Below are 17,181 nucleotides of genomic sequence, written 5' to 3'. Positions count from 1 at the left end.
GTAAATCCATTTGGATTGTTAATTATTCATCGATTAATTCTTTAAATAAGGAGATTATTTACACCCCTTTAATTCAAAGTAATAAATTGTGTATCTCCACTTGTAAAATCGATGGATACATGTATCTCGCGAGTAATGATACATGTATCTCAATGCCGAAAAATTCGAACCTTTAAGATACAAATGAAGGAATTGATGAAGAAGATAAGTTTATAATTATAAAATTATAATGATTTATAAAATTGTTAGATACGCAAGGATCCTGTAAATGGTTGTTAATTATTTATCAATTAATCCTTTAATTAAGGAAATAAGTTACACCCCTTTAATTCAAAGTGACAAATCGTGTATCTCGACTTTTAAAACCTATGGATACATGTATCTCCCGAGTAATGATACTCCTCTAATTATGGAAATCAATTACAACTAATTAATATAAACAAATAAAATATGTATCTCGGTTTTAAAATTCGACGGATACATGTATCTTGCAATATGAAAATAAATTAGCCGTAATTTTATAGTGTATCTCGAACAACTAAACGACCTGAAAATAATGTAGTGCATATACATGAGAAAAATGTCTACAGATTTTATGTTGTGTATCTCGTAAAAATATTATGTATCTCGAATTTGGGTAGCATATATGATTAGTAGATTGTTGTAGTTTGCATTATCTCTCAAAATTATGTGTTCATATTCAATTTCAGATACCCTTGAACCGGAATGCCTCAACAATACTGTGATATTCGCCATAATAAAAAAAAATTAAAAATTTAAAGGTTGAAAAGAATCTTAAGAAGATGAAGAAGTTCAGAAAATAATTTGATATATAAATCGTTGATGATGAAATGGAGCCATGAATTACGTTATGGTTGTTATATCTCCCATAACTTACTCCTTCAATTAAAGGGATTATCTCCCACGATTAATTCAAATTAATTAAGGAACGTGTATCCTAACTTTTAAAACATGTATCCCTCCTTTAAATTTTAATAGAGTCATGTATCTTAAGAATTATTACCCATGTATCTTAGGAATAAAAAGTGGTATAGGAAATAATATTGAAAACTAACGGGATTCCTAGTAATTGAGATGTAAAGTAGTGGAATATATGTAGTTTACCCAAAAATAATTAGGGATTTGAATACTTATTATTAGGTAAAAGTTCATCTAGCCAATAAATTGTCTTATTAATATTTTTCATTCATATGTTTTTGTTTTGCTACATTTTTTATAGAAAAAATTGTCAAGGTTATTTTTTTACTAATCAAATTTCATATGTCAATAATATTTTAATAAGATGTACATCATATGACATGTCAACTCATTCGCTACCCCTTCCATTCTTCTCCGGTCACTAGCATTTCCTTCTCCATCACTAACATTGTCAATGCTCCTCCTCCATCACTAACAATGTCAACGTTTTTAAAAAGTGTGTTATACATACTACATAATATAGGCTTACTTTTTCCTATTATAAAAAATATGGTTGTACTGAAAATTTAAAAGTGTAAGCCGTACATAGCAAAATGAAAAATATCCAATCTTGTTAATTTTGAACAAAAGCAAAATTTAATTACTCAAACACTCTAATAAAGTTATCAAGTATCAACATATTATGTTGTAAACAAACTATAAAATATAAATATGTAATATAAGTTTGAATTATCCTTTTTTTTCCTAGCTTATCAAACGAATTAATTTACTTATTATTCAGTTTGACTTGAACTTTTAATCTATTAGTTAGGTTTGAAGGTGGCCACTAGAGCTAACTTTACTTGTCAATAACAATATAATTTTTACTTGTCATTTGTCAATAACAATATCATTTTTATTTTGAGTTCTTTATGTTAAGGCTTTGCCCTGATTTTCTTACTTTATTTGAAGTTTATTTTTTCTTTAAAGAAAAGTAAAAGTATTACTATAAATGTTTTAACTTTTCCTGAAAGGAAAATATAATATTCTTCCATATTTGATTTATTCTTTCCTTAGAGGAACGTATGTAATTCTATAAATAGAAGACCCCTATTCTCACACTAAAAACACAATAAAATCCACAGTGTAGTAGTTTAAAGAGTCTTGTTTATAGGGAGATTTACTCCTAAACATATTTATGTTTTTTTAATATTTGTTTTCGATATATAGGTCGCTTGACCAAACCATATTAATAATATATCTTTAGCATGATTTTATTTATCGTCTGATTTGTCAACCATATGATTTGCAAATTATAAACTTCCGCATGACGCCTTAATCACCTTTCGAACCCAACACTTTACTTGTCAATAACAACATCATTTATATTTAAAGCTTGATCACAAAATCATTGTATCCAAATAGTTAGGACTATGAGGCTAGTAGGACTAGAACACATGATCTCAAAGAATTTTCACAACACCTTAATCACTAAACTAAATCCTTTTAGCGAACCGTACCGAGCCCGCCACTTCCTAATCCAGACTTCCAAATCTATCTGATTAGCCCATGGGTTGAATTGAAGTATGTGTCAAGAGGTGTCGATAATCATATATATATATATATAATGTAATTTTTCGACGAAAGGGTGTCGCTTGACACCCCGTCGGCATGGGTCCGTCCATGTCAATATGTATACAACATTAAAAACTACTAGTATTATTTTATTCCAATCTATATGAAACATTACACTATCAATATTTCATCTATACGTTGGATCTCACTTATTTAACAAAAAATCATAAAAGTGTAATCTTCTATTTAAAAATCTATTTATTTTTAGTAATTTTGAAACATGGCTAAATTTTCCCATATACTTTAATTTCATATCTAATTAAATTCTATCACAGTAGTTAAAATAAACGAAATAACAATTAAAATATGCATCTAACCTTGACATGGATATATAATTTTCATAACTATGCTCATACAAGGTAGATATTTTAGTCAACTTGATAGTACATTGTGATATAACTTGTGCTAAAGATGAACATTTCTATCATTCTAACACTTCTTTTATTGCAATTTATAATTTTTATTTATAGTCGTTTGTTGATAATTTCAAACAAACAAGCAAAGGGCTCTTGTAAACTTAAGAAGTTAAAAGAGGCCTTCCCATTAAGAGTAAAGAAAACCTCATGGGTCAAATTGAATATTCTTCACATTTACAGGGTTAGTGGCAAGTGGCAACGCAGCACGGCTTTATATAAAGCGCGAGGTACCCGTAACAATTCTCATCATCGTAGAAGCGTCAAAACCCTAGGGTTAAGTTGGCGGCCGGGCCTTAGCCGGCAGTATTAACAGTGGCCGCCCTGTATTTTCAATAGCTATAGGTACTTTTGTTTGTACTTACTTGAATATCTTGCTGCTGCTATGAAGAGAAACGAAGAAATTATCGGATTGCGGTGATGTTTTTCATCTCCGCAAGATGAGGTTCTATCTTCCATGGTTCGTATTCACTGAGCAGATCTTCTATTTTGTTTAGTTTGATTAAACAGCTATTCATAGTTTCAGTAAAAAAAATTACTTTGATATCTTTTTTTATTTGGAGTAATTTGATTGCTGAGTTTTGTTATTCATCGAAGGTCCTATGGACGAAGCGCCATAACACAATGCGCATTCGGCCAAGTTTGCTTTCGGATATCGATTTCTGAATCCAGATCTCCGAGCCTGAATCATTCTGGTTCGGACTGCTTCATAATCGGATCTGATTTCTGACATTTGATTTTTTATTTAAAAGTAGTAGATGAAAGCGAAGGTACCCAGCGGAGAGGGTAAAAACTCTTGAACGAGACCTCTCTAACACTAAAAACAATACCTTCGCAGATTAAACATTTGCCGAATCGTAGGAAGCTCCGAATTTTCCATTTTGGTGCTTCTTGAACCCTTGGCTAAATTTGTACTTCCTTTATCTCTATTTTCTACTTTTCATTTGCACACTTGCTTTTGAAGTTCCACTCCTTCGGTGTCTATTATGTCCTGCGCAGTGGTTCGAATCAAATACTGCATTTATCAACATGTAATTCATTTATTTATATAAATAAACCACTTCGCAACAGTTTCTTCCAGACAGTAATATCACGAACAAAAATCATAGCTATCTAATGTCATGATAGCAGACTCTAAAACAAATTGTGAATTAGCTAAGAGATATTTGATATTTCTAATGAATGAAGGATGCTGATTATTAAGTTTGAAATCTATCATTTTCTGATAACAATGGTTAACTCATCAATTTCAAAAATCAAAGTCATCAAGTCTGTAAGTAAATTGAAGTACTTTTGTTATTGTTTTAGTTTCTTTTAAACAAATTGAAGCAAGTGACATGAAACAATACACTTTACATATTCATAAATGATATAAGTCGATCCTTATAAGTTTTAATTTTTTAAATTTTTATATTTTTTTAATTTTATTCATCTCAAAATGAAAATATAATTATTAAAAATATCTACATTTAAAAATAATTATTAAAAATGTCAATATTTAGTAAATAATGTGCATGTTAAATTAATTTCTAATATATCTCAATTTTTTTCTCGTCTAGTTCTATGTTCTTTGATATTTAATTTCTCTTTAATCAAAAACTTTCGATTTTTTCCCTAGAAATTTGAAAAATGTCTTAAAAAATGTTCACAACAATCTCATTGATTCAGGTAGTATCATTTTGCGATTTTAGATTTTTTTTATTGATTTTATATTTATTTAAATCTTTAAAAATATTTGTTTATTTAGTTGTTTAGTAAATTCTCTAATTTTATTTAGGGTTTTGGATAAGGAAAATTTCAAATATTCCTCTCTAAGGGGAGGACTCAAAGAAGATTATAAGAAGTATTTCATTTAATCATCAATTTTCTAGAAATATTTGGACTAGTCTTTGAGTAATACATAGATTGGAATCTTTGATGTTTTTCTTATCTAAAACTCTAATTGAAATTGAAGAATTTATTAAGTAACTAAACAAACAAATATTTTGAAAGATTTAAACAAATACAAGATTGATAAAAAAATCACAAAAGATACGTATCTCAATCAGTTAGATTGTTGTGAATATTTTTTGGGATATTTTTCTCAATCTTTGAAGAAAAAAACGGCACTTATTGATGAGTGAGAAATTAAAAATTGAAGAACAATTGAAAGAGGAAATTAGATGAGAGAAAGATAAATATGAAAAAGAACGTGATGGTTGAAAAGTGGCTTAATGTGAGATAAATTGTGATACACTTTGTTTGCTAAAATATTAACATTTTTAATAATTATTTTAAGAGCAATTTTCACATATAGTAAACACAAAATTCATATTTGTATGTTATAACAAAGTTTGCATAATTGCGCTCCATAACAAATATATATATGTATAATTCGCTATACATAGAAAAAAAAAATAGTTGTATAATTTGTTTTGGTATACATATACAAAAAGATTAATTAGATAAAGTGAGAGAGGCGAGTGAGCGAGTGAGATCTGAGAGAGTGGCGAGCGAGATATGGGAGATGGGAGAGAAGGAAACGAAAATATATGTATATATACAATTTTCACACATTTTATACATTTGCGTTTTTGTATAAAGTGGGAGAGGCGAGTGAAAGAGCGAGATCTGGGAGAGGGGAGAGAGGGGATCGAAAATATATGTATATATACAATTTTCTCTCGCTTTATACAAACACAAACGCATTTTATACAATTTGCGTTTTTTGTATAAAGTGAGAGAGGCGAGTGAGAGAGCGAAATCTGGGAGAGTTACGAGCGAGATCTGGGAGAGGGGAGAGAGGGGAACGAAAATATATGTATATATACAATTTTCTCTCGCTTTATACAAACACAAACGCACTTTATACACTTGCATTTGTATAAAAAACGAGAGAGGCGAGGGAGAGAACGAGAGTGGCGAGCGAGATTCGCTAGGAGAGAGGTGAAATAACAACATTTGGTATGAGGTACAATTAAATCAAACTATATTTATAACATTTAATTTGAATTAATAGTTTGCTATTATATACAATTTTCCCTTATTTTAAAGTGTAGATGTTTTTAATAATTATGTTAGAGATTTTGACTAGTTAGTTAATTTTTCCAAAGAAAAACAATTGACAAACAAAAATTAATATGAATACAATTTTTTTAACTTTCTTCACTCTCTCTTTCTTCTTCGTCTACTATGTTTTCTTTTTCCCAATTTTTTGTTGACCAAATCTAAATCCGAACTCGTATTCATTTGTGTATTTTGTAAAACTCTGCCTCGTCATCCAAACAAATTATAATTACCTAGAATTTTTTTTAAAAAATCATGTCAAAACTTTCAAACAAATTAATGATTCAGCAGTTAACGTGTACATGATTGAATTTATATTTCACCGATTATCTTTGAAGTTCAAGTTTAAATTTTCATTCCAAAGTTATTTGTCAACGAAATTTTATTCGATTATTTCAATATTTTATTTCCACATAGAAAAAAAATCCAAATGACATTTGAGAAACAATGGGGAGAAAATTCGATACTGGAAATTTAAGAAACAATGAAAGTAGAACCACATTGTTTTCTCTTTGAAATTGTAGCTGATGAGAAATTCAAGTGATATATTCCTTTTTAAATATATTATCTCTATTCTGTTATTAAATAGGTGTATTCTTTCAAATTAAAAAAAAACATATAATCATATATAACAAATTTAAATATTGACAATTTTAATAAATATTAAAAATATGACAAAAAAATCCTATTAAATACTAAAATACTGACATTTCAAAAACCTATAAAATAATGGCCAAAGCTAAAATTTAAATTGAAAAATAGTGTCATCAATAAAATGTCTTTCAAACACATTGCTTGCATCATGTTGGGGCCAAACCGAATTGATAAGAGTTACCCATGTTTACTGGAATTTTTTTTTTTAAACAAAGACTATTTACTGGATTATAGATTTGGTGACATGTAAAATAAATACTATAAATATTAATTGCAAAATAATTTATTCAAAAGCAAAATTACGTGAAAAATAATAGGAGTATCTGATTGGATCTGTTGATTTACTACATGATTTTATTTTTGTCACCCAAGATTAGTTTTCTTCAACGGGAGTTTTGATCGTACGTTTATGTGCTACATCGATGCACAACTAATGTATATTGTATATTAAAAAATTAGCGATCGTTTGGTGTGATGGATAAAATGAGTTAATTTCGGATTAATTTTTGAATGGCTTTTAATTCGTTGTTTGGTTGCAAAAGTTGGGATAACTTATTCGAGGATTAACAATTAGTCTTGAGATAAGTTAATACTCACTGGGGTGAAATAGTAATCTCAGGATAACTTATCCTGAGATAATATAGGTAAAATAACAAAAACATCCCCTCTTAAACATTCTTTTATACACCACTTTTACACTCATGTATATTAATACAATTCTTAACAACATTTATAATAACATTCACTATCTTAATTATTTGTTGTTTTTATCATAATATATTTTTCTATTAAAAAAATTATATTTTAAAAATACAATTTTTATTTATGAACATATTATAATTTGAATTTATTTATCTAATTCTTATGTTTATTTATATTTTGATTTCTCTTAAAATGCTCACTGCACTACTAAATTACATATTTTTTGTTAAATAGTTTATTACTCACTTAAAAATTATATTTTTATATAACAATTAAAATGTAGATAACTTTAATAATAATATTTCTTTTACTTTAATAAACTTAAAATGGAAGTTTTATTTTTAAGCTAAATAAGATGGGAGTTTTATTTTTAAACTAAATAAGAAGAAAATTTTATTTTTAAGCTAAATAAGATGAAAATTTTATTTTTAAACTAAATAAGATGGACATTTTATTTTTAAGCTAGATAAGAAGGACGTTTTATTTTTAAGTTAAACAAGATGAAAGTTTAGTTTTAAAAACATACGGCACAATCATGGAAATGCATGCACAAATATATTTAAGCTAAAATAAAATGAAAATTTTATTTTTAAGAATGAATAACTAAAGCTTGCAAAGAAAATGTAAAAAGAAAAACTAAATAAGGTGGATGGTATTTTTTGTAAATAAATAACTTATTCTTAAAAATTATGCAATGAATATAAGTTTGAATATGACAAACTAAACAAAGCAATAAAAACTAATCTCAGCATAATTATACCAGTATAACTTATCGAGCATAACTAATCCCAACATAACTTGTACAAGTATATAATGACACTCGTACTTATTTTGTACTGAAAGAAAAAATTAAAAATGTTTCTTGCATAAATAATAACTCTTGTACTTATTTTATGCAAATATAATGTATAGACAAATATTAAACTATTTATAGACAAATGCCTCTAAATAAGTACTTCATGCAATAATAATATTCTGCATATCAATCCCTTTTATTATTTCATTATATAACAATAGTTTGATTATTATTTATCGTAAACAATTTCTTTAATATCAACATAACAAGTATGCACATCAAACGACCCCCAAGTATATTAACAAGATCTATAATTCTTCCCACAATTACTTATCAACTGAAGTTGAACATGTACAAATTTGCTCTGCTAATATCACATATAGTTAAAAATGGGTATCAATGTCAAAGCTCCAGAGCCAGAAATATATACTACAGGATTAAAAAATATATATTAAAATTCCACAGTTTAGATTTGAGCTTATGAGCTAAAGCAATTTATTAAGAGTCATTTGGTATCGTATTTAAAAAAACAATGCATGCATTAGTTTTGTGTATTAGTAGTACCTTGTTTGGTACTCCCTCAGTTCATCTTTGCTTGTTCACTATACTAAAATTAGTTGTCCAACAATACTTTTCCAATTTGGAAAATCAAGAGATAATTTACCCTTGGTATTAATACTATTCAATATCTAATATATTTTTCAAAGCATTCAATTTAATATATTCAAAGGGTAATATAGTAATACTAGCCCTATTATTTATTGTTTCTAAAGGTGTATGTCAAATCAATAGTATATAACTATTATTGGATAGAGGGAGTACATTTTTTCAACGTATGTATAACTGATGCTTACATTAATTATACACTATGTATTGAAGTGTGTTTTACTAATATATGAAAATTCATGATAATAGTAATGCAAGCGGTTTTAATGCATGCATTAGCATGATTAAAGACAAACCCCAAAGTCCCTCAAAACCCTTCTTTTTTTTTTACATATTTTCCATCATACATAATTGTGGAAGGTATCTTTATAAATAAATATTTACTATACAATGCGTTCTATTTTTAATATACCAAAATAAAACAATGCATAAAAAATAATCTATATAAATTAATACAAGCATTACTATTACACTTTTATGTAGTGTTATTCTTATACATCCTATCCTACCAAAGGACCCTAAAGTTTGTACTTGGGTCAAAGGGATTCAACTGTTTGTATATAACCAAATAAATTCATTCTGACCCTATTTGCATAATATATACTTTTTTGACGAAGGAAATTTATTTGAACCCCCTTATATCTAGCTTCACCCCCAATGGGTGCGATACACATTAACAAAAGCCTGCTATTGATGAGTGTAAGACTTGCGAGGCAATAATTCATCAATATGGTAGCTAGTAGCTACTATGGCAATATCAGCTCCTGCTATTTGATCCCCTTGGGAAGTCCATAAATGGCATGCCTGCTCTCCTAGCAATGATCAATGTCTTCCTTGGACAGTATTGCACTTAAATTAACCTTGTTTCAGACAAAGTCAGTCCTTCATGTTTGCCTTGGAGTTCTGTTGATCAGGGGGGAGAGAGAAAAATTAGGCACAAACCTTTTTGTCCGTGTCTTGATGTCCTCCACAAGCATCAAAGGCGCAATGCTGAAAGATCACGAATCATTTAGTAGGATAGCCAGCAAACGAGACAATCTGCAAAGGCGATGCTTAGGCACTAGGAAACCACCTATAAAAATGTCATTTAGGCTTCGCCAGATAGGATGCCCATATCGCATCTGCTGGAGGTGGTGGCTGGACCCAGTGCCCAGGTATTCGGCTGCATCAACACACAAAGATTAAGGGGTGGGTGGGTGTTAGATATACCTGTTATTTGGCATATGCAGACATAACTTGTCATGAGAAATTGGAAAGAATTACATTTTGTTGGTTTAAAGAAAGTGACTCCAAAGAGAATAATGATTAAAAGGAGAACATAGTTCGCGCAGAAGACACTAAAGTGTAAATAGCAAGGACATTTCTTTATCAGCGGTCGAATAGAAATGACTTCATATTTTGTTTGCAAAAGGGCATACTTTCAACAATTCAAAAGCAGCGAGCCAATCACAACTAGTTGTATCAAGCTGGACCTTCAGTGGGATTACTGCACGATTGGATTCTATTACCACAGCCGATTCCAAGAACAAATCCTAATTATACTTTGATAATGACATTGAAATGATTCTTTGATATGATCTTCCAACCTCATTATTTTTCTCTTAGTGGCAGTGAGTTAAAAATGTTAAATCACATGCTTAAGTGAACTGCCAAAATCTTAAAACTAGTGTGGTGGTAATAAGGGTATAATATCTAGGCAAGAATATTAATGGGTCGTTTGGTAGAGTGTATTAGCAAAATTAATGCATCCATTAGTTCTATGTATTAATAGTACTTTGTTTGGTATACTTTTTCATGCTATGTATAATTATACACTCTATTGTGTATTGTGGTGTGTATTACTAATACCATGAATTTCTAGGTATTAGTAATACAAAGGATTTTAACACTTGCATTAGATTAACTATGACAAAACTACCCTCAAAGCCCTTTTAAAATATTTTACTCCTTTTCTCTCTCAGTTGTTACCTAACAATTATTGAACCCAATTACTCTGAATTATCAGCACTCAACTTCGTATTCCTTTCAATTTTTAATATTAATCCCCTAATCATTAGGCATCATTGATCATACATTCTTCCTCTTGAGATCAATATGTTTTTTCTTATGACCCTGGAGCTAAACACGAAAATACTCCAAGTTCTTAATTAATATCTCGTCCCTTGATAAGCAAATAAGTTTAGAATTCAAAATACTAACAAATATTTAATTTTATTTTGGGAAAAAAAAGAAGAAGAGCTAGCGACATTTTAACAAAGAACTTTATTGCAATGTTTAAGCAAAAGAACCTTGTTGCATAGAAAGTATGCAAAACTAAAAAGTGTGGAGGGCATTTTTGTAAACAAACATTTTAAAATAAAAATTATGCAAGGTTTGTTATTTTTAATACATTAAACCAAACAATGTATAAGAAATAATGCAAGCACAACTAATACAAGCATTAGTAATGCAAGCACTACTAATGCAAGGATTACTAATATACTATATTCAACATTATTCTTATACACTGTACCAAGCGACCCCTAACAGTGTTAAAAAAGTGATTGATATTTTTTTTTTGATAAGGAGTTAAGGACTGATTGATGTAAGCATCGAGAGAATAATGACTATTAATGAATGAAGCTACGCTAGATGTCCATCTGACCAACAAATGCAGTCATGAGATGTTCCTTTTCAACCTTTTTTCCTCTTACGTCTGCTGCTTGTTCTTTCTGTGTTAGTGAAAACCTTGGTGGATAAGGAAATGACTAATGCAACTTTTGCTTTTGTGGACTAAACAAAAAGTCAAAAAAGGGATACTAGCAGGATTTAGCAAGATATATTTACCTTCCTCCAGGTCTGATGTATGCATCCCATGTTCTTCTTACCTATAGAAGAAAGAAAAGGTTTCATGTCAAGCATAATCAACTTTGACATTTCTTCTTGCAAAAACAACTCATAATTAACATAGAAAGAACAGAATGGGCCTTCAATCACAATGATAGAGAAATGCAAATCTACTGCAGAGTAAAGAATTAACAAGACAATAGCCAAATTCACCTCTATAAGCGTTCCCAAATCATGATTACTGCCATAGTAATAGTGATAAAATTCCATTGGTAGATTTGCCACAGAATCGTGTAAGCTGGCTGAGCCTAGCACTTTAGATCCAACTTTTTCCAACTCATTGACAGGTGTAGGACCTGATTTATCTTTATCCACAGTCATTTGGTCTGGATTTATTTTATCGTCATCAGTATTAGCATGCAGGTCACCAGGCTCTGGTCTTTGACTTTGAATTGTTTTCCTGGATACCTCAGCAGTTGCAATTGCATCCTTAGCAGCAGCTGTATCAGCTGCTGCCTTTGCCTGTCGCTCTTCTTCCTCAACTGCAGCTCTTACTTTTTCTAGAAACTTGTCATCCTCCTCAGGGAGAAAGTGACCTATTCAAGGATAAACAAGATGTTTAGAAATTAAGACTGAAGAAGGCATGTCTCTGGGGCCAAAGGGGATAGACAAGACTGAGGGTAAAAGACAGTGAAAGTATCTTTCACAAGGGTTTCTACCCTGTCATCCTGTAAAGCCAAATGTTTACAGGTTTATAGAAAAACAGCAGTAACACTCATTCTCTGAGTATCGATGCTAAAAGATCAGCATATAAAATTAGTTACATACTGAAGACACATTAACTTCATATTTGGGTTAAATTTTCCACGGAACTCATGAAGCAAAAAGAGGAAGCTGCCAAATGATACACACACAGTCGCAGCATTAAGAAAGAAATTACAACCCCAAGGGAAACTACTGATTCTTTCACCAAATTCATTTTCCTATTGAGCATCTTATAGTTAACGAATAAAAAAATACTCATTCATTACAAACTGTTTCAACAATCCATGCAGAACACTGCATGCTTTTACTTCGGTGCAGATTTCAACCACAAATATAAGTGTCCCACTAGAAACAGAGTAAAAATAATAAATTCAAAAGGAAAAGGATCAAACAAGTTAGATAAACTAAAGGAAACACAAAGACATATCAACATCATTAGGATATTTACCTTGCTTCTTCAATTTCTGAACCCTGATGGAACGTAATTCTTGCAATTTCTCTACTATCAATGCCAGCTCAAGCTGAAAGCAAAAATAGAAGTGACTCAACATCATTATACCCAGAAATAAAGGGCATACAATATTATATTACTTGGTTGTCATCTCAAATAAACCATAAACCAACCTCCCATATCTTGTGGTATTGAAAAGGAACTTTTTTTTCTTTTTGGGAGTGACGGTTAGGTTGGTCCGACCAAGAAAGGTATGGGACTTTTGGGCATTGCTTGGGTCGAGCTAGGTTACCTAATGATTTACAAGTACCCTCACTGCACACTTTCTATATATATCTGTCTCCAAGGGTTATATCTGGCAGAATTTGTTTACTGGAAGAGGAGCAGGAGCAAAACTCAACCACATGAAACACTGAACTGGATGATAAATATGGTGCCACACCATGTCAAAACTCTCAGAAGTTTCTAAAATCCTTAAGAAATTGCTACATTGGTTGTGGAAAAGCTTTGGGAACTTCAACAGTCATGTCCAGTTGCATGAATAAGCAACCATCATTCTCACCTCAGATTCTAGTCTCCTTTTCTCCTCTTTTGCCTTTAGCTTTGCTATTTCTTTCATCTTTTCAACCTGCGGATACACCATAAGTTACTGAGCAATACAGAAGAAAAAAGAATAGATGAAGGTAAACAATAGACATGTCAAAAATCTAAGGGATACATTTGTTGTCTAAGAACATTCAATCTGGCTATTTATTGTTCTCATTCTCCATTTCTTTTTCCTTTAATGTTTTTGGGCAAATGATTGAGAAGTTTTCACAAGTGTTCATACCCAGGCAGTACAAGCCAACACAGAGGGCCACCTCTACTTTTTCTATAACAGGATGGAAATTCTAAACCAGTATTTCATAGCAGTTAATACTATGCAGTGTCAGTATTAATACCTTGCGTTTTGCAATATCCTTGGCTATCTCTCTGGCCCTCCATTCATCAGCTTCCATATCAATTTGGTCATATTGCTCTCGCTCCTAATGATAAGTGTGACATCAGAAATCAGAATGCTAAAACGGATAACACAAAGTCACAAACACCTTAGAGATTAAAATTCCAAAAATATAGAAGACATGAAAAAAAGGGAATGCTGTATAAAATGGGTTTAATAGCACCTTTGCTAGCTTTTCTGCAATGTGTTTCCTCTTCCTCTTTCGCCAAAGTTTGTTCCTTTTGTACTTGTGCATTTTATTTGCTAATCCAACAGTTGCAGATTTTTCCTCCCATGGGGCCATCTCATCTGTGATAACTCTAAAAGGTTCCAACTGAGCTCTCAATTTTGACATTAAAGCATTAGCCGCTTCCAACGACAATGATTCTTGGCTTTCCATATTGATCCTAGAATGCTCCATAAACTTCACACAACTATCAACAGAGCCTGCACTAGCCCCATTTTCTGAACCCTCCTCAGAATTTTCTTTCTTGTTTTTCAACGTAATTAACATTTCCAACTCCTTCTTCCTGCACAAATTTCAAAAACCCAAAAGATAAACAAGAGCACATAAACTATCATATTCATATGCAATAATGCATATACTACTGATTTGAAGTTCTAAGCTTTAGTTACACAATAAAGTTGTTACGAGCACCATTTTCTGAACCCCTTTCAGATATTTTAATCTTTCACCCTAGCTAAAAAATTCCATCTCTTTTTTGCCTGCTAATTTTTTTTTTTTTGATGAAGTAGATTCATTTCAAGGCATCAAGAAGATGCAAGCTTTACAAGGATAGATCAGTTAAGCTCACAAAAGAGGATTTGTAGCCTCTTTCTAAGCTATAGAGCTAACAAAATCTAAGAAGAGTTCTAAATTATTTACAGGGGTCAATTTGGACCAACTAAAAAGGCTAACTAGACATCTACCTCGCAAAAGATTTCTAGAAGTTGAAATTCCATCAAAACATCTTTTGTTCCTCTCTGTCCATAAACACCAAAAGATAGCACCAGGGATCATCATCGACATATTCTTGATGGCTTTGTCAACTTCCCGTGAACTCCAACTTTCAAGAGCATCCCTAGCAGAGAAAGGCATGACCCAGGAAAGAGCAAAAAAGCAACAAAACATATTCCAGAGGTCTGAGGCAGCTGGGCAGTGCAGTAGCAAGTGGTTGACACTTTCTTTTTCTTTTTTTTGATGACAAGGGACACCCGCAGCCGCTACCATTTGGGTGCGCACAGGGTAGAACCCCCGTTCCTATGCAATAGCTCGCTAACCACATAGGAGAGGTAACCCGCACTAAGCAAGTCTGGTGCGACGAGCTCGACCTAGAAGGCAAACCCCTTGCTTTCGCTGGCAAGGGGTTTCAAACTTGAGACCTCCAACATGGAAGTCCCAAGCTCAAACCACTGGGCCACCCCGAAGGGTAAGTGGTTGACACTTTCTGTGTGCTTGTGGCAGAAATAGCATCGGTTAGCAAGCTGAAATTTCCTTTTGGAGAGATTATCCTGTGTGAGGCATGAGTTATGTAGTGCAGTCCAATTGAAACAGATCACTTTGGTAGGTAATTTTGTCTTCCATATATGCTTCCATGGCCATTTGTCAATCATTGAGTTCCTTGAGCATAAGCTGTGATACCCTTCCTTGACTGTGTAGTGACCTTTTCTTGAGTTACCCCATTTCAATCTATCAGGCACTTGGGGTGAAAAGGAGCAAGGCTGCAATTCGGCAAAGAAACCAGATACGTAATTAAGTTCCCAGTCATTTAGGTTTCTCCTAAACCTTAGGTCCCAAATGTCGTCTGATCTGTTGGATGCTACAGTAGAATTTGGTTCAGCTGCAATGAGGTGCAAACTTGGAAATTCCTCACCCAGAGTTGTGTCTCCCAACCATATGTCCTTCCAAAATTTGATGTGAGATCCATTGTCAACTCTAAATGTGACGTTCCCAGCAAAATCTGGCCAAAGTTTACTGATGCTTTTCCATAGACCAACTCCATATGCATCTGCTGAGACTTTTGTGGACCAGTGAGTAAGCTCACCATGTTTAGCTTTGATCACCTCTTTCCACAATCCAATGTTTTCAGTTCCGTACCTCCATAACCATTTCATCATCATGCTTTTATTGTGAGCTGCAAGATCTTTGATACCCAAACCCCCCTGAGATTTAGGTTGTGTCACTTTTGCCCATTTAACCAAGTGAAACTTATGATCCTTGTTGTTGCCTTCACATAGAAAATTCCTTCTCATTCTGTCGAGCTTTTCGAGATTTTTTGCCTGCTAAATACATCGTTGTGTTTCTGAATCAAACTTTAGCCCCATCATCCGAACCTTCCCCAGACTTTCTTTCTTTATCTTCCACCCTAATTAACATGACCAAGTCTATCAAGTTGCATTCTTTTCCCCCTCCTTTAAGCATCCTCCATATAAAAAATCCATTGACGTGACTATACCTATTTATAAGGGACACCCGAATAAGACAAGAGGGTAACACATTGTGCTCAAACTCTGAGACTTTGGTTAAGAGTAGAGGGAGGACCTTTACTATCTTCCCGCCACCCTGGTGGTATCAAATTTGCATTCAACCAATGCAAATAATAGGTGCTTCTAGATCAAAGTTTTAGCACCATTTCCGAACTGTCACCTTACTTTTTACCTTTATTACTCCCTCTATTGGATACATCCTACCCTCCCCAAACTCCACTCGCAGGATTGCACTAGGTATGTTGTTGTTGTTACTCCCTCATTTATGTTTTATGTAACACTATTTCCTTTTAAATCTATTCCAAACATAAATGACAACTTCTCTATTTCTGGTCATTTCCAGCTCCTTCTGACTACTCAAAACCCAGAAAGATCTATAGAGCAACACATACAAATTCACATTCAATAATGTATATAATAGTGTTTCATCATTCAAAGTTTTAAGCTTTCTGTTACTTACAAAGCTGTCGCCAGATTCACGGTGTCGTGTAAGTTTTTGAGGTGATCAACCACATTGGTGGAGCTATTCCAGAAAGCACTTGACGCCGGTGGAAAAGCCGGTAGTGGCGGAGGTAACGGTCGTCCGAATGGTGGTGGCCCCGGTTGATTCATTGGGTACTAATAATTGATTCCAAGAAATTGAAATCAGCTGAAAATGTTAGAAAATTGAACACACAGTGTAACTAAATTCAAATACCTGCATCTTCAACTGAGGAAGTGTTAAACCCTAGCAGATGTGAATCGATGATTTCAGGTAGCAAAAATTGGTTCTTTGATGGGCGCCTTCTATATTTTGGTGTCTAAAAATATAAAAAGGACGAAGATAACAAATGGATAATTAACT

General features: G+C 32.2%; 1 protein-coding gene and 1 non-coding gene across 3 annotated transcripts; one reads left to right on the top strand and one right to left on the bottom strand.

Annotated features, from left to right (window-relative positions):
* Nucleotides 1-3,728: 3,728 nt before the first annotated feature.
* Nucleotides 3,729-3,879, top strand: LOC125854071 (small nucleolar RNA snoR145). The gene has a single exon (XR_007445362.1). It is a non-coding gene; the product is annotated as a small nucleolar RNA snoR145 (small nucleolar RNA).
* Nucleotides 3,880-9,568: 5,689 nt separating this feature from the next.
* LOC125850499 (U11/U12 small nuclear ribonucleoprotein 59 kDa protein) lies at nt 9,569-17,121 on the bottom strand. Of its 2 annotated transcripts, XM_049530360.1 has the most exons (10): nt 17,035-17,121; nt 16,798-16,955; nt 14,035-14,380; nt 13,813-13,896; nt 13,434-13,499; nt 12,869-12,941; nt 11,869-12,251; nt 11,656-11,696; nt 9,902-9,991; nt 9,569-9,819 (listed from the first exon to the last, which is right to left on the bottom strand). In XM_049530360.1, the coding sequence occupies exons 1-9, from the start codon at nt 17,038-17,040 to the stop codon at nt 9,913-9,915; spliced, it is 1,236 nt and encodes a 411-aa protein (XP_049386317.1). In that variant the 5' UTR covers nt 17,041-17,121; the 3' UTR covers nt 9,569-9,819; nt 9,902-9,912. The 2 variants fall into 2 exon arrangements, with proteins under 2 accessions (XP_049386317.1, XP_049386308.1); XM_049530351.1 differs by having other exon boundaries at nt 9,569-9,991.
* Nucleotides 17,122-17,181: the final 60 nt, after the last annotated feature.

The sequence above is a fragment of the Solanum stenotomum genome, chromosome 1, assembly GCF_019186545.1.
Source record: "Solanum stenotomum isolate F172 chromosome 1, ASM1918654v1, whole genome shotgun sequence".
Classification (NCBI taxonomy): Eukaryota; Viridiplantae; Streptophyta; class Magnoliopsida; order Solanales; family Solanaceae; genus Solanum; species Solanum stenotomum.
Note: the sequence above shows the minus strand (reverse complement) of the source record. Positions and strands in the feature narration are given on the sequence as shown.

Coding starts and splice junctions, on each gene's coding strand:
- LOC125850499 (XM_049530351.1), bottom strand. Junction 12,252..12,868: donor TCAGAAATTGAAGAAGCAAG/GTAAATATCCTA, acceptor ATCCTTGAATAG/GTCACTTTCTCCCTGAGGAG. Junction 9,992..11,655: donor TACATCAGACCTGGAGGAAG/GTAAATATATCT, acceptor GTGTTGATGCAG/CCGAATACCTGGGCACTGGG.